Source organism: Acanthaster planci, linkage group LG09 (assembly GCF_054643075.1).
Source record: "Acanthaster planci isolate LZ-2023a linkage group LG09, COTS_SCS, whole genome shotgun sequence".
NCBI lineage: Eukaryota > Metazoa > Echinodermata > Asteroidea > Valvatida > Acanthasteridae > Acanthaster > Acanthaster planci.
In genome coordinates this window covers 10,173,962-10,193,498 of record NC_141785.1, presented here as the reverse complement: position 1 = coordinate 10,193,498, position 19,537 = coordinate 10,173,962, and the positions used below count along the sequence as shown (strand labels likewise).

The following is a 19,537-nucleotide window of genomic DNA, read 5'->3' as shown; positions in this document are numbered from 1 at the left end:
GACCTTTCCTCTCCATCCCTTCGCCGGTTTTGGCAGCTGAAAATTGCGTTTCATTGAAGTTGCGCTATATATTTCGAATTCACACCTTTGTATGCGATTGCGAGGTTTTGTAGTATAGATTGTTCTCAGATTGCAGTGAAAATGTTGAGATCTTGTGTTCTTCTGAGGAGGGTGGGAACGCCAGCCCAAGCCAAACGATTGCTGTCGCTGTCTGCTCAGGTAGGTTGACCGGTCCTCGCCGCGCGCAGCGTGCTGGCGCTGTGGAACTGAACTGCAAGTGGCATTATGACTGGACAGCGTGTTCTAGGTATCCATAGGCCTACATGTAACTTGTTACTATGGAGTTGAGTCAGGCTGTCAGTTTTAAAACTGAAAGTGGAAGATTCAAAACTGTTGCAAATAATAATATACATCATGAAGGCCTATTTTACAATCAAAATTCACAACAAATTTTGTAACTGCTTTGGCAGAAAGAGTTCCACTTGACCATGTTGACTCCCCATGCACAAACCTTGTGAAACTGGTCTGAAAAACTGTGTTTTCGAAGTAAGCGACTTGGTTTTATCCTTCCTAAAATGAACTTTTCTGGACATGTTTTTATTTTCTAAAGGCTAATACTAGGCCTACTACTTACTAGGTCACTGTAGGGAATAACTTCTGGTGTCTGTTTATGGAGCTCTTCCCACTGTGATATATTGCAAAGCTAAGTTTCAACCATGTATGACATGTTAACAGGACAGTTACAAGGGTGCTAAAATTATTTTCATTGCTTCATGCGTTAAAGAGTTAAGTCAGTTTACAATGATAATTTTTACTTTTTCAGGGGGTCATGTTCTGTTGTCACTTTTCAGCATCACACACAATTGTTTTTAGAGCAATTACTTATGCATTCTGAAGGAAAAATGGAAGAAAGCTTGTACCAGCAGAAACAGCAAAAATTTCCCTACACAGTCATGACAGTCCTTTTAAATTAGCTGCATAGCTGTATCTGTGGCAGGGTTATGGGCCCTAAAGATCATCTGAACTTTATAGAGGGTTAAACTTAACATGGATTTAAAACTTCCCAGTTATGTTGGCGATATTTTCAGGTCCTGGAATAAAGAATCCTTCAGAAGCAAATATTTGAAAACAGAAAGAGTGGCTACAAGTACATGATGTAATGCACACGCAAGTTTTTATTTTCGTTTTCGGTCCAGGAGCCTGTCTCCAGTCCTGTTATTCTTGAATGATTGTTGTAACTTTGTTGTTTTGGGGGTTAGAATGATATGATATCCCAGTATGAACAGCCCAGAAATACATTTTGCAAGTATCATCAAATTGGACACATTCCACTAAACATCCTTTGCAGCATTAGTGCAAAATGGAAGCGGAACTCTTGTGTTTGCATTTAATATGCATTTTTTCTTTCCTCTAGAATGAGCAAAAAATAGCAGTTCTGGGTGCAGCTGGTGGGATTGGCCAGCCATTGTCCCTCCTGCTGAAGATGAACCCAATGGTGAGCAACCTTGCACTTTACGATGTCGTCAACACACCTGGTGTGGCTGCAGACCTCAGCCATATTGAAACTCCAGCCAAGGTTACTGGTTACCAGGGAATGGAACAACTACAGCAGTGCCTGGAGGGAAGCCAGTTGGTGCTCATCCCTGCTGGCATGCCCAGGAAGCCTGGTAAGCTGTTTGGTAAAGTTACTGGGCATTACTAAAGTTTAGAATGCTGTCTAGAAAGTTTAGAATGGGCACAAGAATCCACTTCAGAGATCAAGATGTAGTCTCTTTCCTTTGCAGCATGCTCAAAGTGTAGAAAGTTGTGAGCCCGTGAATCTGCTCTGACTAGAAGGGCCCCTTGCCAGCAAAGAGGAGACAAGCTAGTGGGACGTTTTTCAAGCAGGATCAACCACATGCCTGTCATGCATTCAAAGACTATTTATTGCAAATGCATGATCAGCATGACTTGTGCCAAGTGCCATTTCTAGTTTCTGTGCCAAGTGGATAAAGTCACGGTCATAGAATTAACATGAGAAAAACTATTACTCTCATTCTGACGTTTTCTGTTGTTTGTATTATGATATTTTCACATGAAGATTTGCCTATTTCGTTGCCCTCTGCTTCTGTAGGAATGACCAGAGACGACCTGTTCAACACAAATGCCTCAATCGTTGCTACTCTGACTGAAGCAGCAGCCAAGTATTGCCCAAAGGCTATCATGGGGATCATCACCAACCCGGTAAGGCAAACAATTAACAACAATTTTTTGAAATAAGTTGAGTACCATTTGAGGGAAGCATACAATGTTTATAAAGCGGAAAAAACGTGAGCAAAGTTTTGTGTCTGTAATGAAACCAAGGATTTTTTTCAAACGCACAATTCTGACGAAAACCTGCAGTCACGAAAATGAGAAGAAATACGGTATAGAGGTGAGAGGAAAATCCCAGAAAAAAATTTCCTGGTAAAATGGAGTTTGGTACGGATTTAAAATCTTTACTCCAACCTGATGCCCCACTCACTCATTTTGTGAACCCTTAACTTCGACTGAAATTTAAGCTTTAGCACAGAAAATGTATGTTAGTACTCTAAACTGTCACCATCTATTACATCAACAAGGTTAGCTGGACAGCACCAATCAGTCATTTTCCAGCAGTGGACCTTAAGCAAAGTGCGTTTCTTTCCATCTTGTGTATGCATAAATTGTGTGACAACTCAGGTCAATTCGACAGTTCCCATCTGCTCTGAGATCTACAAGAAAGCCGGAGTATATGATCCGGCCCGCATATTTGGCGTCACCACCCTGGACATCGTCCGATCCAACACATTCGTCTCTGAGCTGAAGGGCCTGGACGTCACTGCCACCTCGGTGCCGGTCATTGGAGGGCACTCGGGGATCACTATCATCCCACTGCTGTCTCAGGTAACTGGAAGCCATCCATTCTATGCAGGAGCAACCCCTTTGCCAGTTACAGTGTTTTGGACATGAAGGACTCACTGAGCACTCTTACCTTATCTGTTTGAAGGTTCACGTGTGCGTCAGATGCTCAGATGAAACCATTCCCACCATGTCTCCTCTTTCCTTGTGAAGGGGTGATTCAAGCTGGATGGGATAGTGCTTTTCAAGTTGGAAATTGTTTCCATCAGCATTGAAGTGAATTGCGGAAGTAATTTCAAATTTGTCAGGCATGGATCATTTTGCAGGCAGTTAAAATGCGTATGAGCTTTGCCCACAGATAGTCGTGCTTTTAGGTACCCATCTAAACCTACCAAAATGTAACATATGCAGGATGAGTAAACTTTTCACAATTATTACATGGACAGAAAGAAATAATGTTCAAATTTGGTTCCAGAACAGAGGACGTGAAGTTGGTTGGGAGCATGGTGTTCCCTTTGGTGGGTTTAGGGGAAATGTCCATTGTATCGGGGTAAAGTGGGTGTGAGAAAAACTCCTCAGGGGGTATTGTGATCTTGTGGATACGTTGACATCACTTTGTGCAATTTCATATCCAGACACAGCCCAAAGTAAGCTTCACTGAAGACGAGCTGGTAAAACTAACTGATCGTATTCAGAACGCAGGAACAGAAGTTGTCAACGCAAAAGCAGGAGCCGTAAGTATTGAGGAATTCATAACAATCTGTGAATTTTGTGACAAAAAAAATTGTGAAGGAAGTCATATGTCCAGAAGCCATTATTGTAGTAGTATGTTGCTTGTATGCAGGTGATATGTGCATATTAAATGCATTTTTTACCAAGAATAGTGTTTTGATTTGCCAAATACATATGCCTCAAGTTAAAGGATATGGCATGGGTGTGGTGTCACTTTGGTAATGGCCTCTTGTTGGATCAAATACATGTACTCTATTGGGAAACTTGTCTAGGTACTCACATAGTAATTATAAAAATCCACCAAAGATGTCAACAAATGGGAAGAAGCACTGATATAGGGCTGGAAAGCTCAGTTGGTGGAGCTCTGGCATGGTGTTCTGGAAGTCACAGGTTCAACTACTGCTCCTGATAAGTTCTTTGCTCATCAATATGATTTATAAAAGGGGAAAAAGAGGGGTTGGCAGTACCCTTCTGACATAAAATCTTGCCCCGTTTCATCCAGAACTTTGGAGATGCTTGATTGTATTCAGCCTAACTTAATTAGATCTTATACATGTAAAATACTGATCAGTATTTCTTTACTGGCTCCCTCTTAGCTGAAAAAAATATTGGTTAGACCTGTTGTGGAGTTCAGAGTGTAATGAATTGTCTGGGAAGAAGCACGGTTCACTTTTTGAGCAAACCCCTCACCCTTCCTTCACACATACGCACTGATCCCCAAATCTACATATTAGAAGCATCCGTGGACCAGTGAAATGAGCACGAGTTTGCCCTTCAGTTGTACTAGTTTTCACAACTTTACACAGCATCCTATTGGCCTTGTGCAGAAAATTAATTTTGTTTGGGTTTTTAATTAATATGCTGTTGTCTTGATCATTTTGCATCATTAACAGGGTTCGGCGACACTGTCCATGGCAATGGCTGCTGCCAGGTTTGCCAGTGCAGTAAGTCACTTTTGATTGTTTTTTTAACTTGTCTGAATTTCTGCACTTACTCTGTTGGATACCTTTGAAGTAAAAAACATCTTGCATTAGACACGTTCTTAAGTATCCGAGTTGGACATACTTTATATTCGAGAGCATGTTGTGATCCTTTTCCACTTTTCAAAAACATTGCATGGACCCTGCTTGTTATCCCTTGAATATCATGCCAGCCTCCTTTTGAACAGCTTCAGAATTTTTGTTCTCAAGTCAAGAATCAAACACTCCTTTGCAGGTTATGGAAGCTCTCAACGGGAAGACAGCAATCGTGGAGTGCGCCTTTGTCAAGTCAGACGTCACTGAGGCTAGCTACTTTGCCAACCCGGTTTTGCTTGGGGTAAAGTCTACAACCTTCTAGAAATTCCTGTAGTCTGTGTTTTTTAGTTTTGTTGGAACAGGTAAAATGTTGGTACACATCAGGTCAGAAGAATTACACTATAAAAGTGTTTTGTTTTTTTGATGTTTTGGCAGCAAAGTGGTCTAGAGAAGAATCTCGGTTTTGGCTCACTCTCCGACTACGAGACAAAACTGCTGGCAGACGCTATGGGAGAACTCAAGGCCAACATCGCCAAGGGTGAAGAATTTGTGAAGAACAACTAAAGTGCACCTGTGCCAAAAGCATCACTTCAACAGATAAGTCCCATGCATCATAATCGCCTTGAAAGGCACTTTAACAAACTGGGTCACTGATGTGGGAGAATTCTTTAGTGACTTTAGCAGCCAAGGAGACCAAGTCCCATATATGGGAAAACACTGGATTCCTTCCTTTTATCGCATTTGGGATATGTGTTGACATTCTGAAAGGCCAGTGCACTTCTCATCTTAAACTTATCACTGAATCCTTTACCTCTTTGACCTGCACAAGGGATATCTGGTCATATACCGAAAACTGTATGCAGCAAATTGGGGGAACCATAATTGTTGAGGGCAATTTTGATCAATACCATTTATTTTAATTAATCTTGTGAATAAACCGTGGCATTTACAACCCTTCCAAATCCTTCCAGAATGTGTGAATTTTGGAATTGCTTTGAGGTTGTGCAAAACAGGTGAAAGATAAATCCATTGTGACTGCTCTGTAGACACAAACACAAACATGCTCAGTAGGTATTCTGTATTGATGCATTTTCTTTATGGTCAAATATGCTTCTTCAAACATCATTTTTATGGAAAAAGGCACATTTTAACCTGAATAGTCAAATCAGTTCTTGAATGGAATGCCAAATTTTATTGCTCAATATTAGCCAAACTGCTGAAAGTGTATCAATACGGCAGTACATTTCCTTCCCTTGTATAACATACCAAACTTGTTTTTTACGGTGTGATATTACTACAGTTTTAGGATTTGATATTTTAGGAGTGTTCATTTGCAAGTATTTATTATCAGACATGAAGCAGCATGTTTTTTGAAGCAGATGATCCAATATTCTATTTTCAAATCTGATAGCACTGTAGAAATGGCCGACAGTAATATTGGGAGTGATATAGACAGGAAGTACACAGAAAAAATTACTTTCTGGCAGTGTGTGTGATTTCAATACAGCGTCATTGCATTGATTAAATACTTCATGAGTAACCACGATTCTACCAACATAAAGCCTGTTTTTCCTACCTTAAATATTACATATTGCTTTAGAGTTCAGTATGATGTGCTTTCGTTTGTACTGATTAGCCATATTGAGATACTGATAATTTATTTGACAATAAAATGACCCAGTTGAAGGCATGTACATCACAAGTTAAAAAAACAAATTATTCGTGATTTGATATTTTAAATAGAAGCATATTTGAAGCATTTGTTTATCATGTACTGTGCACAGACTATTTCATCAACCACAGTTCTTGCAACGTCCAAATCAACAGGCTTACAACACACTTGCCCCTGGAAAGTGACTACGTACATGTACATGTACATTGTAATTGGCTTCCACAGGCTTCCGTATTATTCCAGTCACAGCCAGAAGCCTCAGTTTTAGCCACAGAAGCAAAGGTGATTCTATGCTCATGTGCCGGTCATATACACATGTATGTACAAGGTGCATATTTACCAGATTTAAGAATCTGACATGCATGTGAGTACCGTACCACTCAGGAATGCAATATAATTGACAAGTTTATAATTGGTCTGTGAAAATGCAACATGATTAGGGAAAATCGTAATCACATGTTATACAAACCCTGGCTAATACCCCCCAATTTGTTGAGTTTCATAAGGTTTAAACAGCATCTTTTAATCCCTTTAGTTTTAGTTTGGTTAAGGAGATCCATGTTCCTTTATTTTGCCTTCAATCCACTGCGCATAGTGTGCCACTTTGGTGTATACCCCAGGATTGTTGGCCATGGCGCACCCTCGCCCCCAGCTGGTGATCCCAACAAGGTGCCAGCGGCCGTCGGACAGCTCACACATCAATGGACCACCTGAATCCCCCTGAAAAAGAAACGATCCAAGACACCATAAAAGACATTTTCAGTATTTTAAACAGTTTGCTTAGAAACCTCCAGGAAGGTGTCTGAATTTTGAGTTTGTAGCCCTTCTCTCGGTTACATTTATCCATGAGACCTTAACCGCAAAAACGAAAGTTTGATTTTTCTGTCAGGCCACAGTGCTTCAGTTCTTAAACAGTTTGGTCGGGAATTGTAAGGCTTTAAAAGGTACAGTCCTTCATTGCAACCATCAAAAAGTGACTGACAAAATCACTGTTGAAAAGCATACTCATGAGACTAAACTCCATTGGAAATTATTCTTGCCATTTTGAAGAAAAATAGAAAAAGGCCATATTTAATGACAAGCCTAAAGACACAAGTTTGGAAAATTGCCATTAGCAGTTGATTAATTTTGGATTTCTTTTTTTCTTTGTTTCCCTACCCGGCTTGTTTATAACATTGTATACTCGGTGTTTGCCCCCGAAGACTCATGAAAACAATCCACAAACGTACTCGGGTGGGACTCGAACCCACGACTTCCTGCATTAGCAGTACATTGTTATTTTGGCAAAGTGCACAAGTGGTTACATGTATTTAATTTGTTGGTTCAGTGCGCAACATCATGTAGCTACAGTTGGCTGAGTGAGAGCCTTTTCAGGATGCTAAATTCGAGCATCATTGAAAACATGACTCGGTAACTTTGGATTTGAAATCAAGGTCCTAGAATGTCATTTTTTCCCAGAATATACAGTCTTCCCTGAAGTAAAACTTCATCGGGGTAGTTGTTAGGTGCTCTTTACATTTTGAGCACTTTTTTGCCTCAAACAAAACAACAATACACAAATGACAAATGACGGATTATACCTATAAAGCCACACCAACGGTGGCAGTCTCAAAATGACTGCTTACTTGACAAGCATCAATTCCGCCAGCCAAATAGCCTGCGCATATCATGCTGCTAGCTATTATCCCGTTGTAGACATCCTTGTGGTTACACTGGCTCTGGTGTAGTATTGGCACCCAGGCCTGCTGAAGCTTCCTGGCTTGCCGCCCTCCCACTGTACATGAAATCATGAAAATGAGAACAGACAGGCAATTTCTGAACTGTTTGGGTTCAAATTAAAAGCATTTCTCAAAAATGGTGCAAATTCCTCATGTTGGCATCTTGAAAATCAAACTTTAAGCATATGTCAAGAAGTACACAGAGGAACTACATATTTCTTAATACATGTACTTAGATCATGATATACACATATACTACGCAAATAGTGCTATAAAATCCTCCCCGAGCTGAAGTGCACCCCCAATCAGCGAAAAGAAAGACAGGTGGTTACAAGCGAGATCTTGCACGGGTTTTGCATGTATGCAGACACTCAGAGTGGATTAAAAGTCACAGAAGTTATAGCAACTGTTTGATATACAAGTGTCAGTTTCATGAGGCTTCCACATTCCGTGCATGTACTTAACATTCACGTTTTTCAAATTTTTGCTCCTCTCTGAAACAGTTGCGGCTGCTGATTTTTTTAAATCATTTTGGAAGTGCATTTGTATTGCAAATCTACAAGTTGCAGGTATGTCATTCGTGAGCCTGAAATGCTCTGAATTGTTTGAGACTTAGTGTATGTGAAGCTAAGTATCCCACACAGATTTTCAAATTATGATGTACCATTACAACCCTAGTAATAAATCACATCTATTCTTACTTTCCGTCAATCCCCATCCTGTCACAAGGCAGTGGATCTTGTTGGCCATGTCCAACTCCTTGTCCAGGCAGGCCACGTTGACCTGCTCACTGTCCAGCGACAGGGATCTGTCCAGGACCAAGACAGCCAGGTCGTTGCGCATTGTCTTGGTGTTAAAGCCCTTGTGCTTGATGATGTGTTTGATTTTGGCCTCCTGCTCGCCCTTGGACAGGTGGAGGTCAATAGTGTGCTTGCCGAGGTGGACCCTCCAAGTTGTTACATCATTCCTAAAGTGATACAAGGGAAAAAAGACATGGAATTGATTTGGTTTTTGACCTTTGTTTGTAAAATAATTTGCACTTTTTCCTCTCTTTTCATTCCTTTTAATCTACATGTCATTCAGTCAGACTTCCAGTAGATTTGTGCAATTGGTACTCAACTTCCTTACAACCCTAACTTTGTTTTCACCACTCAGTCTGGTCTTGTGTCTGGTCTTGTATCTGGTCTTGTGTCTGGTCTCGACTACAACACTGCACAATGCTTTCCACCATTTTAAGGGGGCCGCAGGTCATGCCCAGAGAAACAACATTGGATTTTTCTACTGCTTGAATACTGCATTCTTATGTAGAGCCTGTAAGTAAACAGCTGTGGTTAGTATGTCTAATTCCTGTGATTGAATCTGGTCATGTGGTCAATATACATGCACAACAGAAAGCTCCAAGTACATTGTTAAGGCCAAATGACAGAAACATTATGCCTTCTACAGTAGAAAATAGCCACCGTTGGTATTACAGAACAATAGCTAGGACAGTGCTGCTGCCGTTATTGGAACTTCTAGACTATAGAGCAATACATGAAAGGATTGGCCCATTGGCTGGCATACTGATCACTGGGTAACACTGATCATACGAACTATTAAGTAACAGAAGAGTGGGCTTGCATTAAATTATTGATCACACCAAGAAAGCAAAGTTAGAGCGGACTTGCATTGATTTCATGAAGCAGTGGGCAGCCGAAACGACAATGTTCTCCCTCACCAGCGTCCCGCCACAGATAGCCACCTGCCTTCCGCTCTTGAACCTGTGGATGAGCTGGGCTTGCCAGGGCCAGGAACCAGCCACTGCCTCGATGCCACCCACAATGCGCTTTTCGAATATCTGGAATGATGGCAATCTCCTTGTTCCACATCCAGTGTCTACAGTGCAGGCCAGACGGGGAAAGGTTGAAATGGCAGCAGAAGATAAAGAAGTGTAATAAACATAGAATCATGTATCGGTCCCCACACCTAAAAGTGAGAACTTTGGTTTCCAAGATTTTTGGTACGTTTGGGAAAGAAATAGGGGTAGTTTCCGTATTTACGTTTTCTAACTGGACTGAATCTAAATATGAAGGGGTAGAGTTCAATGAAAATCGACTGTAAAAGCTTTGAATACTGCGCTTTCAATACCTTCAGTCCAGTAACTCTGTCAGCATTGTATCCTCATTGCTATCCCAAAACTTATGAAAAAAATTGCAAGCTACTTGGGTGAAGCTGGATCCCTCCACCGACTGCTTTAATACTGGTGCAAATTTTAAGGGCAAAACCCAGAATTCCATCAATTTGATTGCAGGTTATGAACAAGAGTTGTCTATCACCAACACATAACAGGTACGTGTAATTGATTGATGAGGTTTTAAAAATGTTAAATTTGTCCATGCCACCTCCAACCGAAGAATCAAGTGCCAACCAGCCTCACATTTGCAAGGTGAACATGCAAATCTCACCCTTTTCTTGGATACACTCTTTCAACTGACAGCCCTCGACCTGAACATCTTTCCCAGTGCATGCAGTGCTCAGCTCGTGGCACTCTCGGTAGCGCTGTCGCTCGCCTGGTCCACAGTCTGTGTTGCAGGCCGACCACTCACTCCATAAACTCCAGCCGTAGATGGGGCTCCAGATGGACTCCACATCTGTGACAGGAATGTAGTCATGTTATGGCTGAGCAGAGTTTGCAGAGAGATATGTGAAGGTGCCTTGAGGTGAAAGAAACTGTTTGCAAGAAATCCTAGAGACACTGTTATACATCAGAGGGAAATCCAGCTTTGAGAATATGATTTTTATAATTGTGGGGAATTTGTAACTAAAAGCATAGGAATTTCTCAGGGGGAAAAGTGTCTCTCAAAAGTTTAATTTTTTCACTTGTGTAACTTTACCTTGAGCACAATGTTTTAATTTAGAGCAGAAAGAGTGTTAGTTCCCAACTTGAGTACAAATACATTGAAGAAGGAAAGCCCAAGAATCATTTTAAGTCCATTAAAGTTTGTTCCTTAATTATGATTATCTGAAATTATATTCCTGCATGAAAAATCCCAGAGTGCGGAATAGCAAAGTGGTATTTCAAGCTTTATTCCGCAAGAGAGACAACAATCCAAGCACCTAGCATAACAGATACTTTTCTGGGGTACAAATGGTTCCTGATAGCATTTATTGTCAGATCACTACAGAAATAAGCCAGACTTCTAACCACAGTCTGTTTCGTCTGACCCGTCCCCACAATCATTATCATCGTCGCATCGCCAACCCTGGGGCACACAGAAGTCCTGGTGCTGGCAGGGAAATGCTCCTTTCCAACAGCGGTCCTCAACTGTGTCAACCAAGAAATATGACCACATGCAAATGTTAAATGTTGGAGGAAGGTTAGCCTAATGGGGTAGACAAGCAAAGGTCATTTTCAAATCTTTTGGTTTCTTTTTCTTGTGCTCAAGGGGAAGATTCAGGAGGGGGACAGTGGGGACCACTGTCTCCCAAGAAAGGAGCCTAATGTCTTTTAAAAATAATGACAGAAAGATGATTTGTTTGGTGTATTTAATTTCCCCTCCTAAAAGCATATAAGAAGCCCCCAAATGCGGCCTCATTCCTCAGAATTTATAGATTCGTCTTGAGTGCCTTAATATGCACAAATGTTATGCCTGGTCGAAAGCTCTCGTTTTTTCTCCACAACATGCATATTCCTTCTGTTTTTGCATTGATAGCTGGTTACACTTTGCCAGCCACTGGTTCTAACTGCCACACACTAAAAGAAAAATCTATGGGCCAGCCAAGGCTATATGTGCATACACTCCATCTGAACGCCTACTGACTGTAATATGTTAAATCTCCCAAGAAAATGAAGTTTACCCTAGTTGAAGGACCTGTTCCCAGTTCACAACTTGAATTTAAAGAGGCATATCTGGATGACACTTTGGCTTTTGAGAAATAAATTTAGCAACCCAAATTCAAAGCTGCATTAGTCAGTGCCTAGGTCAGGTGGGTACACTGATCATATAGCGTCATTTTTTTCTGACTTGTTCCGCAGATGTCGGCTGTTTCATCTGACCAGTCATAGCAGTCGGCCATGCTGTCGCACACCCAGGACCATTTGATGCAGTCCTCGCCAGATAAGCAATGAAAACAAGCTACGAACCAAGATGAAAAACATAAATAAAAATTGGATAGTTTAGGACTTGGAACTGTACAAGAGGTGCACTTTGGTGGGAGGGGTTTGCTATTGCAAGATGGGGGCACAACCAAAAATGACCTTTGCAGCTTGAAATGCTTATTACCTTGCAGAAAACTTTTAAGATAAACTTTCTCAAAACAAGTTTATGTCCTTGATTTAAAGGTCCATAGAATAAATTGTCAATGATTAATTTTGTTTAGATATCTAGTCTTTGGATGGGATGAAAGTATTTGAATACCTATTTATATTTCAGTCTAAAGAGTATTCTTACTTCAAAGCCCACAGTATTTTCTGATAACTGGTGTGCTTTAATGTGAATATCATTTCTGCACTCACAAAAAGAACACAAACTTTTTTGACTGGGATTGAATACTTATACATTCCTCAATATGAACATGTACACTGTGATTTCATTGCTAAAAACAGGGGAAATCAAACAATTGTGAAATGACAACAGAAAAGTTAAAAGGAAAAGTAAACTGCGCATCGTGTGCCCTCGGCACCACTTCGAAATTTGTCCTACTTACACCCCAGTCTGTTGCAATTGGCTTGACGCTCGTCTGCCCCATCCACACAGTCCTCGATGCCATCACATATCTCTGCTCTTTCTATGCACTTTGTGCTGTCGTCACAGATCAATGTGAGGCACTCGTCTGTTTGAGCTTAAAAATAAAGATTTGGACGTTACTCTTGTAATAGAGTTTGAAAAGCTAACTCAAGACCCCCAGTAGGGACATTGGATTGTTGAAAAGACAACAACTAAAAGCACGCCAACGTGAACACAAAGATGGACCAGTGGTTTCATCATCCCAAACTTGTGACACAAAGTACTCAACGCTAGAAAAACGACCAAAATGTTGAGCAAATTAAAAGGGACAAGGGGGAGACTTACGGCAGTTCTCTTTCTTTTCATCTGATCCGTCCAGGCAGTCAGGTTGACCGTCACAGAGCCACAAGTCGGACACCTTGGTTTCTCCGTCTTCGCAGGTGAATCCTACAAAGTTTGGCGTCATGAAGCAAATGCTAAACTGTACTCAGAGAGTTCAGTAGTCACTTGATATTTCTTAGCGCTGCCTGACTTTTTAAACTACTTACGAGGATTTCAGCTTAGATTTTTATTCGATGTTTAATGCTGTTTAGAGTTATGATGCGTTCAGTCGGTTGGCTTTTGCGGGCCTGCACGTGCTGTGCGATTTGGTACCGGTGTGTCGGCGTTGTGCCGGTTCGTGGCCCATGAGGTGTGCCAACGTTGTGCCGGCTTTTGTGTCGGTGTTGTACCACGCAGGTGTGTGGATAAAATTGCCCGAACAGCCGAAGTTCTCCTTATCCACTAACGTTTCACTGGACAATCCTTACGGACCCCTCGAATGGCGGTAAGCAATGTGTTAGTTTTTGTGCGCTGTCACAATGCTTACCGCCATTAACGGGGACCACTGCCAATAAACATTGACGGAGTTACCATGATCACTGAAACTGTCTATTGATGGTTATTTGAAATCTCCATGATGTGCAGCTTAACCTTCACCATAACTAATCCCCAAAGCCGTGGCTTTCAGTAATGTCCAGACACTGGGACTCTTAGATTATCCTTTCAAAGCACAGCTTGGAAATCATTTCGTTTCCTGATGTGCATCATCATGCTAGGATAAAAATGAATTTCGGACTGAGAGACTTGTCAGGAAGTATTTTGGGTGGTCGTCTTTCCATTATCTATTGACAAAACGCAATGACTTTCAAAACCTACATTACTTTGGTTGGTTTTGTGAACTCTATCTAGTATTTTAAATAAATGTTTTCATTTACTTCAACTTTCTTTCATCAATGAAGGGGTAAATGAAAATATATCTTTGAAATTGGAATAAAGATTTCAAGTGTCACAGAAAGGTGCAATAGCCCGAGCTTAAGCTTTACGATGGAAGCCGGACTGTGGGCTGAATTTAACGCCAGAAAGATTTGCGAGGGGAGGTGAGATCGAGGCGAGGGGTGGTGGTAATAAAATCCCAGTTGGTGAAAGAATTGTAGCAGTCATTATCAAGTACAATGATCGTACTCATCTTTAGATTGTGTGGACTGTTTGATTTGGCTACCTGTGTATTGGCAATCGTCACCCTCATCGCTCCTGTCGTTGCAGTCGTAATACCAGTCGCATTCCAAGTCGGCGTCGATGCACATACCGTCGTCACAAGCGAACTCACCCGCCCCGCAACGCTTGTTACCTTTGTCTGCGAAAAATGAGGAAAACGGGTCTTCCTGCTGAAATTCTGAGTGTTGACATGCAGACATTTTTTATGTATTACATTCCAGTGTTTGAAGTATACGTTGGCTGGTATAAGCAAGTGGATAAGTAGCTTAGATCGTAATTAACAGGTTGGGAGCGGTGACAAAATTAGCAATGGCCATTGTCAAAAAAATAATTTGAACAATCCAGGACAAAGGTACATTTATATCCGAAGTAATACTGATAAAAAGTGGGATGTAAGAATATCTTGGCACGAACGGTGTGGGATGACCTTTAAACGACATGCAAGCAAGTTTGTCTCGAGCCAAGGGGGCTCATCAGACCGGCGTTTATCTCCAGCTTCACTGGCATAGAACTACTAACTTAAAAGTCCGAATGAGATGGCAGTCCATCACACGTTGTCCCTAAGCTACTTCCAGTGCCTAGGAGTGAAGTGACTTCCGCCCCCAGGTCACAACACGTAGCCAGCAGCTGAATTGGAACCCCCTACCCTCTGATAATGAGTCACAAACAACTACATCCCTCTGGGATATGCACCCTTGGCGGTGACTCTCTCCCTCCAAAGTAGCCTTCACATTGTTGGCCAGGCAGGCCCACACCCTCTCTGCTGCACATAGTTCATCATCGCTTTGAACAAACATTTCACTGTACCTACCTTTTACGATCGACACAGGACTGGCGTTTGCCAGTATCCCGAGACGTAAAAGTAAGATCGTTGAGACAAGAGCATGGCGCAGAGTAAGTTGAGTGTACTTTGAACCACAGTCAGCCATCACTTTGTTAGGACAGAGGCAAAGGTTGAGGGGTAGGTTGCTTTGTGAAATGCACATGAAACCATGGCTGACCCATTCTTTTCAAATCATTCTTGCTGAGTTGCAGCGCATGAATTGTTACACTCGATGAGGAATTCGGGATATGTGCCGGCTCCCATTCATTGATCGATCTGCTCCTCGAGCTCAGAAGTTCTATGGAAGACGGGTGTAAAATTCCACCTCACCACTCATTCTTAAATCTTTGAGACAGTGTATTTCCCTCTTTTTCTAAAGAATACCTTTCCTCGTTTAATACAAATGGCCTAGGGACCTCCTTTGAGGCTATTAAGTTGCGTGATCATTAGGCGCACAATTTTTTAATCATGGTAATGTTACAAGTAGGTTTATCGTGAATGTTTTAATTGATCAAGTAATCGACGTGCGCTATTTCAGTTCGGCAAACAAAAATCATCTGCCCAAACGTCTTGCGATGCAAAAGAATGTTCCTGCATCTCCTACGACATTTGTGGAGGATGTATATTTTCTAATTGAATTTCTCTTCCCAGTAGCTCATTGTGTTTGACACACAGTAATTATGTAGGCCCATGGTGTGGAATGGCAAAACGTGTATTAATGTATCATTATTACCTTGGCTGATTTAAAACGTAAATGGCAGGGAACACTGCTCTTTGCACGGTGCCCGGGCAAATCGTGTCTTAGTATATTTATACTATAATTACATCATTGTGTTGTTATTTGGTATCAAATTGACAAACAGTTCGAGTAGAAACATATCAGATATGCCTTAGTTGTTTTCTGTGGAGTGTATGGATTGTATATATACACGTGCCTTTTGCTCTGCATTACTCCAAAAAGTGTGCGCTAACACTGTCGGACCCTACTCGATTGCATTTCCCTTTCAGGTCACAGTTGGGACTTGGCAGCTCAAAGTTCACTTCTACCAACAAACTGTGAACGTCCTGGCACTGCTATCATGTTATCATCTGTTATGAAATATGCAATCAAAGACACCACTAGCTATCATCACATGCACAATATACGTCTGCCCATTTAAAACCTAATCGTAAACCCAGTCGCAAATCACATAAACTGAACACCCCTTTTGGACTCTGTGACTATATTCAAAAGATCTGATAAACCAAACTTCATTTTGGAAGATGAAACGCCCTGTCGTGAAGGCTTTGTTTGGAAGTCTTGCTTTGGTACACGTATTATTTTTCCAGTTTGGGATTGCTAACCAGTACGACCCACATGTCTACCCCTCCATTGGACCGTTCATCGAGGGCTGGTACGCCCGTTTGACAGACACGTCCACCCCACAATCGTTCGGCGTCCTCTTCGGTCGGGTGTTGCCCAAACCCACTGCCGAGCGGAAAAAGTCAATCCCGCTGACGTACGTTGCTATTGTTTGCAGCGCCGGAGACCAAGCGCCATTCGTGGTTGCGGAGGCCTTCCCCGATCCAGACCACATCTCTGTGACAGTGGACGGTGGGATGCCCGTGACGGAGAACCCAGACAATCGTAGTCCGGCAAATTTCAGATGGGCCGCTGACCCATACGGGTCATTCAACGTGACGGCCGAATCGACAGTTTTTAACTTCACAATCGGGGACAAAAGCTTGGCTGGGAGCTTTGGCGCTCCAGTGCCATGGGGACCAGTTGGGCAAGGTATACGTTGATCAAGATGCAGTAATTCTTGACGTGGCATGATGACTTTCTCATGGCATTTACTTGCCAAAGCTAATGTTTTTCTTTCAGTGTTAGGGGCGAGGGGTTATAGGCTGCAATCGAGTTCTACACAGCAATCAAGACTCAAATCTCTGTTGAGAAAGACCTCGGATGCGTTGGCAGTTGTGTTAATGTGGCACAGAGTTGTAAGCTGTCGTGCCATTGAAAGGGACATCACGCATGTTATGGAAGGGGTACTAAAAAACTTGATTGTTTAGCAAGCGTTAACATAAGAAGCGCCATTCTCTCTCTTTTTCCCATTTTAGGGCCAGAGGGGTGGTTGAGCAATCTTCCATTTATTCCACTCCACTGGTTCGTTTATAGCCTCTCAACATTCGGGGACTACACCTGGGAGAGTCGAGGAGACGGCCTGACAATCCATGGCAACGCCAGAATGCATCAAGAGAAGAACTGGGGAGATGGTTTTCCTCCATCTTGGATTTGGATGCAAGGGGTCGATTCCTCCGGCTCGACAGTCTTCGCGGGAACTTTCGGCGTCCTCAAGTTCTTGGGTTATTTGTCGATAACCGCTCACCTATTCGGTTACCGCGACTACGGGGCCGACGTAGAGCTGGACTTTCGCCCTGACAATTCAATCAGCAGAATGACTGCCGATGGATGTAACGGTGTGGCGAGAATCGAAGTGCTTTCATTTTGGTACAAGGTGATAGTAGAAGCCAGAGCCCCTCCTGCGACCCTGCAGAAGTGTCTGAGGGGGCCCACAGAATACGGATTTCAAAAGGTCTTGGTGGAAAGTTTCATGGCAACAGTGGACATTGCTGTTTACAAAAGAGGATACTTCAGCTACCACCTGATGGATATGAAATCGTTTGAGGGAGCGGCCATAGAATTCGGCGGTGAAGAACTTTGCGAGCATAATCCATGCACAGCAGAACTGTAAAATCGCTTTTCGCTGTGAATGATTATTGGCTCAAAGTAAGGGTAGCTTGGATGTATTAACCATTCTCCGTTTGGCTGTCAAAGATATAGACTGTAACATCTTCTCTAGCTCTGATTTTCTGTGAAAAATTACAATAAAGACGTCATAAATAGGACTACCAATTCATGTAGTAGCGGTACACACCCTTTGATTAAAAAAGCTTTGTTCCGCAAACTGTCGAAGTGATGGTCCAGGGTGTCAATTGAAAGGAAAAAAATAAGACTATTTTGAAGATGTAACTTTTTATATACTTTTTTGAAGGAACCGGATTTGTTGGGGGGAGGGCCGCCTAATAATTTCATGACCACAACTTCACGGAACTATAGGTAAACCATAATATAATAATAAATACAAGAGCGGATCCTGAACCACCGGGGCATTTTTTGGGGGCCCAAAAAGGGAATTTAATTCTTTACGAAACGTTTTATGGCTCTTGTGAGAAGCGAAAATTTGGGAACTGCAGGCTTTTTTGAATAAAAGGAAGTATAGTAATCTCAGAATATTCTCTCATTGTTTTGAAAGAAAACAAGAACAACAGCAATCCGGGGACAGGTACCCCGGGATCCGCCCTGACAGTGTGATATTCAAAGTTCTCCATAGCTGGTTTGTTTCTTAATATTTGTTCATTCTTTGACCTGTACCTAATCCAAAGGTCACTGATCGATGGATCCATTGCCTGTAAATTAAAGCTGCATGCATTTGCACTTTTTATTTTGTAAATTTTAATTTTCAAATATGTCCCTGCCATTAATCGTGGCAATGGTGGAAACTTAAAGCTGAAGGGTGTGTGTGATTGTGTTATGAAATGCTGAATTATTCCATCGATCCCAAATCATGTAAATGAATCCGTCATAATAGTGTTCTCAAGTTCCAACATCTCACGATCTTCAGGGTTGAGGACTGGATCGTTATATTATTTTGTTGTCGATGTTTTCTTTGATGGTATGTATATCTTTTCAGAGGCTTCGAATTCGAAGACCGTATACAGTCTTGATTAATGAGTAAAATGTAAAAAGGACTTAATGAGGTATCCCCAGTCGAACCCGTGAGCAATCTATGCGCCGGTGTAGCAGTTGCCTTGGCTGTCACGGTGATTCACTGAGCCCGTCTCTGATCATGTTGGTTGACTGCTGACTGATGAACTGCAACGATAAAGCACTGTAAGCTCGATGTCAACGAGTGACTCAGCCTACTGCTCAGACACCAATTGCAAAAGCTTGCAGCTGCTTGCATCAGCGTTTCCTCAGTTGTTTGTTTCTTCTCATCTCACCCCTTTCCGTATTTTCTAGAATGGTTGTTTTCTAAAATTCGCCTTTGTGAAACACACAAAGTATGCGTGATGGTGAAACGATTTGCAAGACTACTGGATGCATGGGATTTAGCAATAGGTAGGCCTATACTGAGAGGCAAATAACATCTATCGAATCGGACCAACCATAATAAGTTATAATTGTGATCCTGCCGATCAGTCCGCCAGATTTCGTTAGCGTCAGTTAACTTTTCATGTGTTTAATTTGTTTGTTTTTCCTCAGACATCCTGCATTGAAATAGTTTGTGGCAATCAGTTTGAGTCACAAAAGTGAAACAAAAATGCTTATTTTTTGCAAGGGTCAGCAGTCTTTATAACACTTAGCTGCCTTAGTTGTAAGGTGGTCTTTGTTTTGTCACCGAGGCCTGTTTATTTGATGACGTCCGCAAACG

General features: G+C 41.9%; 3 protein-coding genes across 4 annotated transcripts; 2 read left to right on the top strand and 1 right to left on the bottom strand.

The window, feature by feature from the left end:
* The first annotated feature begins 4 nt into the window (after positions 1–4).
* Positions 5–6,301, top strand: LOC110980666 (malate dehydrogenase, mitochondrial-like). Its single transcript, XM_022237557.2, has 8 exons — positions 5–219; positions 1,415–1,667; positions 2,114–2,223; positions 2,701–2,904; positions 3,495–3,593; positions 4,485–4,535; positions 4,807–4,908; positions 5,043–6,301. The coding sequence occupies exons 1-8, from the start codon at positions 142–144 to the stop codon at positions 5,169–5,171; spliced, it is 1,026 nt and encodes a 341-aa protein (XP_022093249.1). The 5' UTR covers positions 5–141; the 3' UTR covers positions 5,172–6,301.
* On the bottom strand, positions 5,773–15,341 carry LOC110980664 (uncharacterized). 2 transcript variants are annotated; one of them, XM_022237555.2, is made up of 11 exons: positions 15,051–15,341; positions 14,244–14,378; positions 13,049–13,150; positions 12,684–12,818; positions 12,002–12,112; positions 11,182–11,301; positions 10,442–10,627; positions 9,665–9,872; positions 8,699–8,964; positions 7,905–8,053; positions 5,773–6,999 (listed from the first exon to the last, which is right to left on the bottom strand). In XM_022237555.2, exons 1-11 carry the CDS (start codon positions 15,223–15,225, stop codon positions 6,826–6,828), a joined length of 1,761 nt encoding a protein of 586 aa, XP_022093247.2. In that variant the 5' UTR covers positions 15,226–15,341; the 3' UTR covers positions 5,773–6,825. The 2 variants fall into 2 exon arrangements, with proteins under 2 accessions (XP_022093247.2, XP_022093248.2); XM_022237556.2 differs by having other exon boundaries at positions 6,866–6,999; positions 7,860–8,053.
* Positions 15,342–16,126: 785 nt separating this feature from the next.
* On the top strand, positions 16,127–19,451 carry LOC110980656 (uncharacterized). Its single transcript, XM_022237543.2, has 2 exons — positions 16,127–16,836; positions 17,163–19,451. The coding sequence occupies exons 1-2, from the start codon at positions 16,326–16,328 to the stop codon at positions 17,795–17,797; spliced, it is 1,146 nt and encodes a 381-aa protein (XP_022093235.1). The 5' UTR covers positions 16,127–16,325; the 3' UTR covers positions 17,798–19,451.
* Positions 19,452–19,537: the final 86 nt, after the last annotated feature.

Bases quoted from the DNA above. Each gene is read 5' to 3' on its own strand.
- LOC110980656 (XM_022237543.2), top strand. From the start codon at position 16,326: ATGAAACGCCCTGTCGTGAAGGCTTTGTTTGGAAGTCTTGCTTTGGTA. The intron at 16,837-17,162 runs GTATACGTTGAT...TTCCCATTTTAG, and splicing joins ATGGGGACCAGTTGGGCAAG to GGCCAGAGGGGTGGTTGAGC.
- LOC110980664 (XM_022237555.2), bottom strand. From the start codon at position 15,225: ATGTGCATTTCACAAAGCAACCTACCCCTCAACCTTTGCCTCTGTCCT. The intron at 12,819-13,048 runs GTAAGTCTCCCC...TTTATTTTTAAG, and splicing joins TGAAAAGAAAGAGAACTGCC to CTCAAACAGACGAGTGCCTC. The intron at 9,873-10,441 runs GTGAGATTTGCA...CCTGCACTGTAG, and splicing joins AGAGTGTATCCAAGAAAAGG to ACACTGGATGTGGAACAAGG.
- LOC110980666 (XM_022237557.2), top strand. From the start codon at position 142: ATGTTGAGATCTTGTGTTCTTCTGAGGAGGGTGGGAACGCCAGCCCAA. The intron at 2,224-2,700 runs GTAAGGCAAACA...GTGACAACTCAG, and splicing joins TGGGGATCATCACCAACCCG to GTCAATTCGACAGTTCCCAT. The intron at 4,909-5,042 runs GTAAAGTCTACA...ATGTTTTGGCAG, and splicing joins CCAACCCGGTTTTGCTTGGG to CAAAGTGGTCTAGAGAAGAA.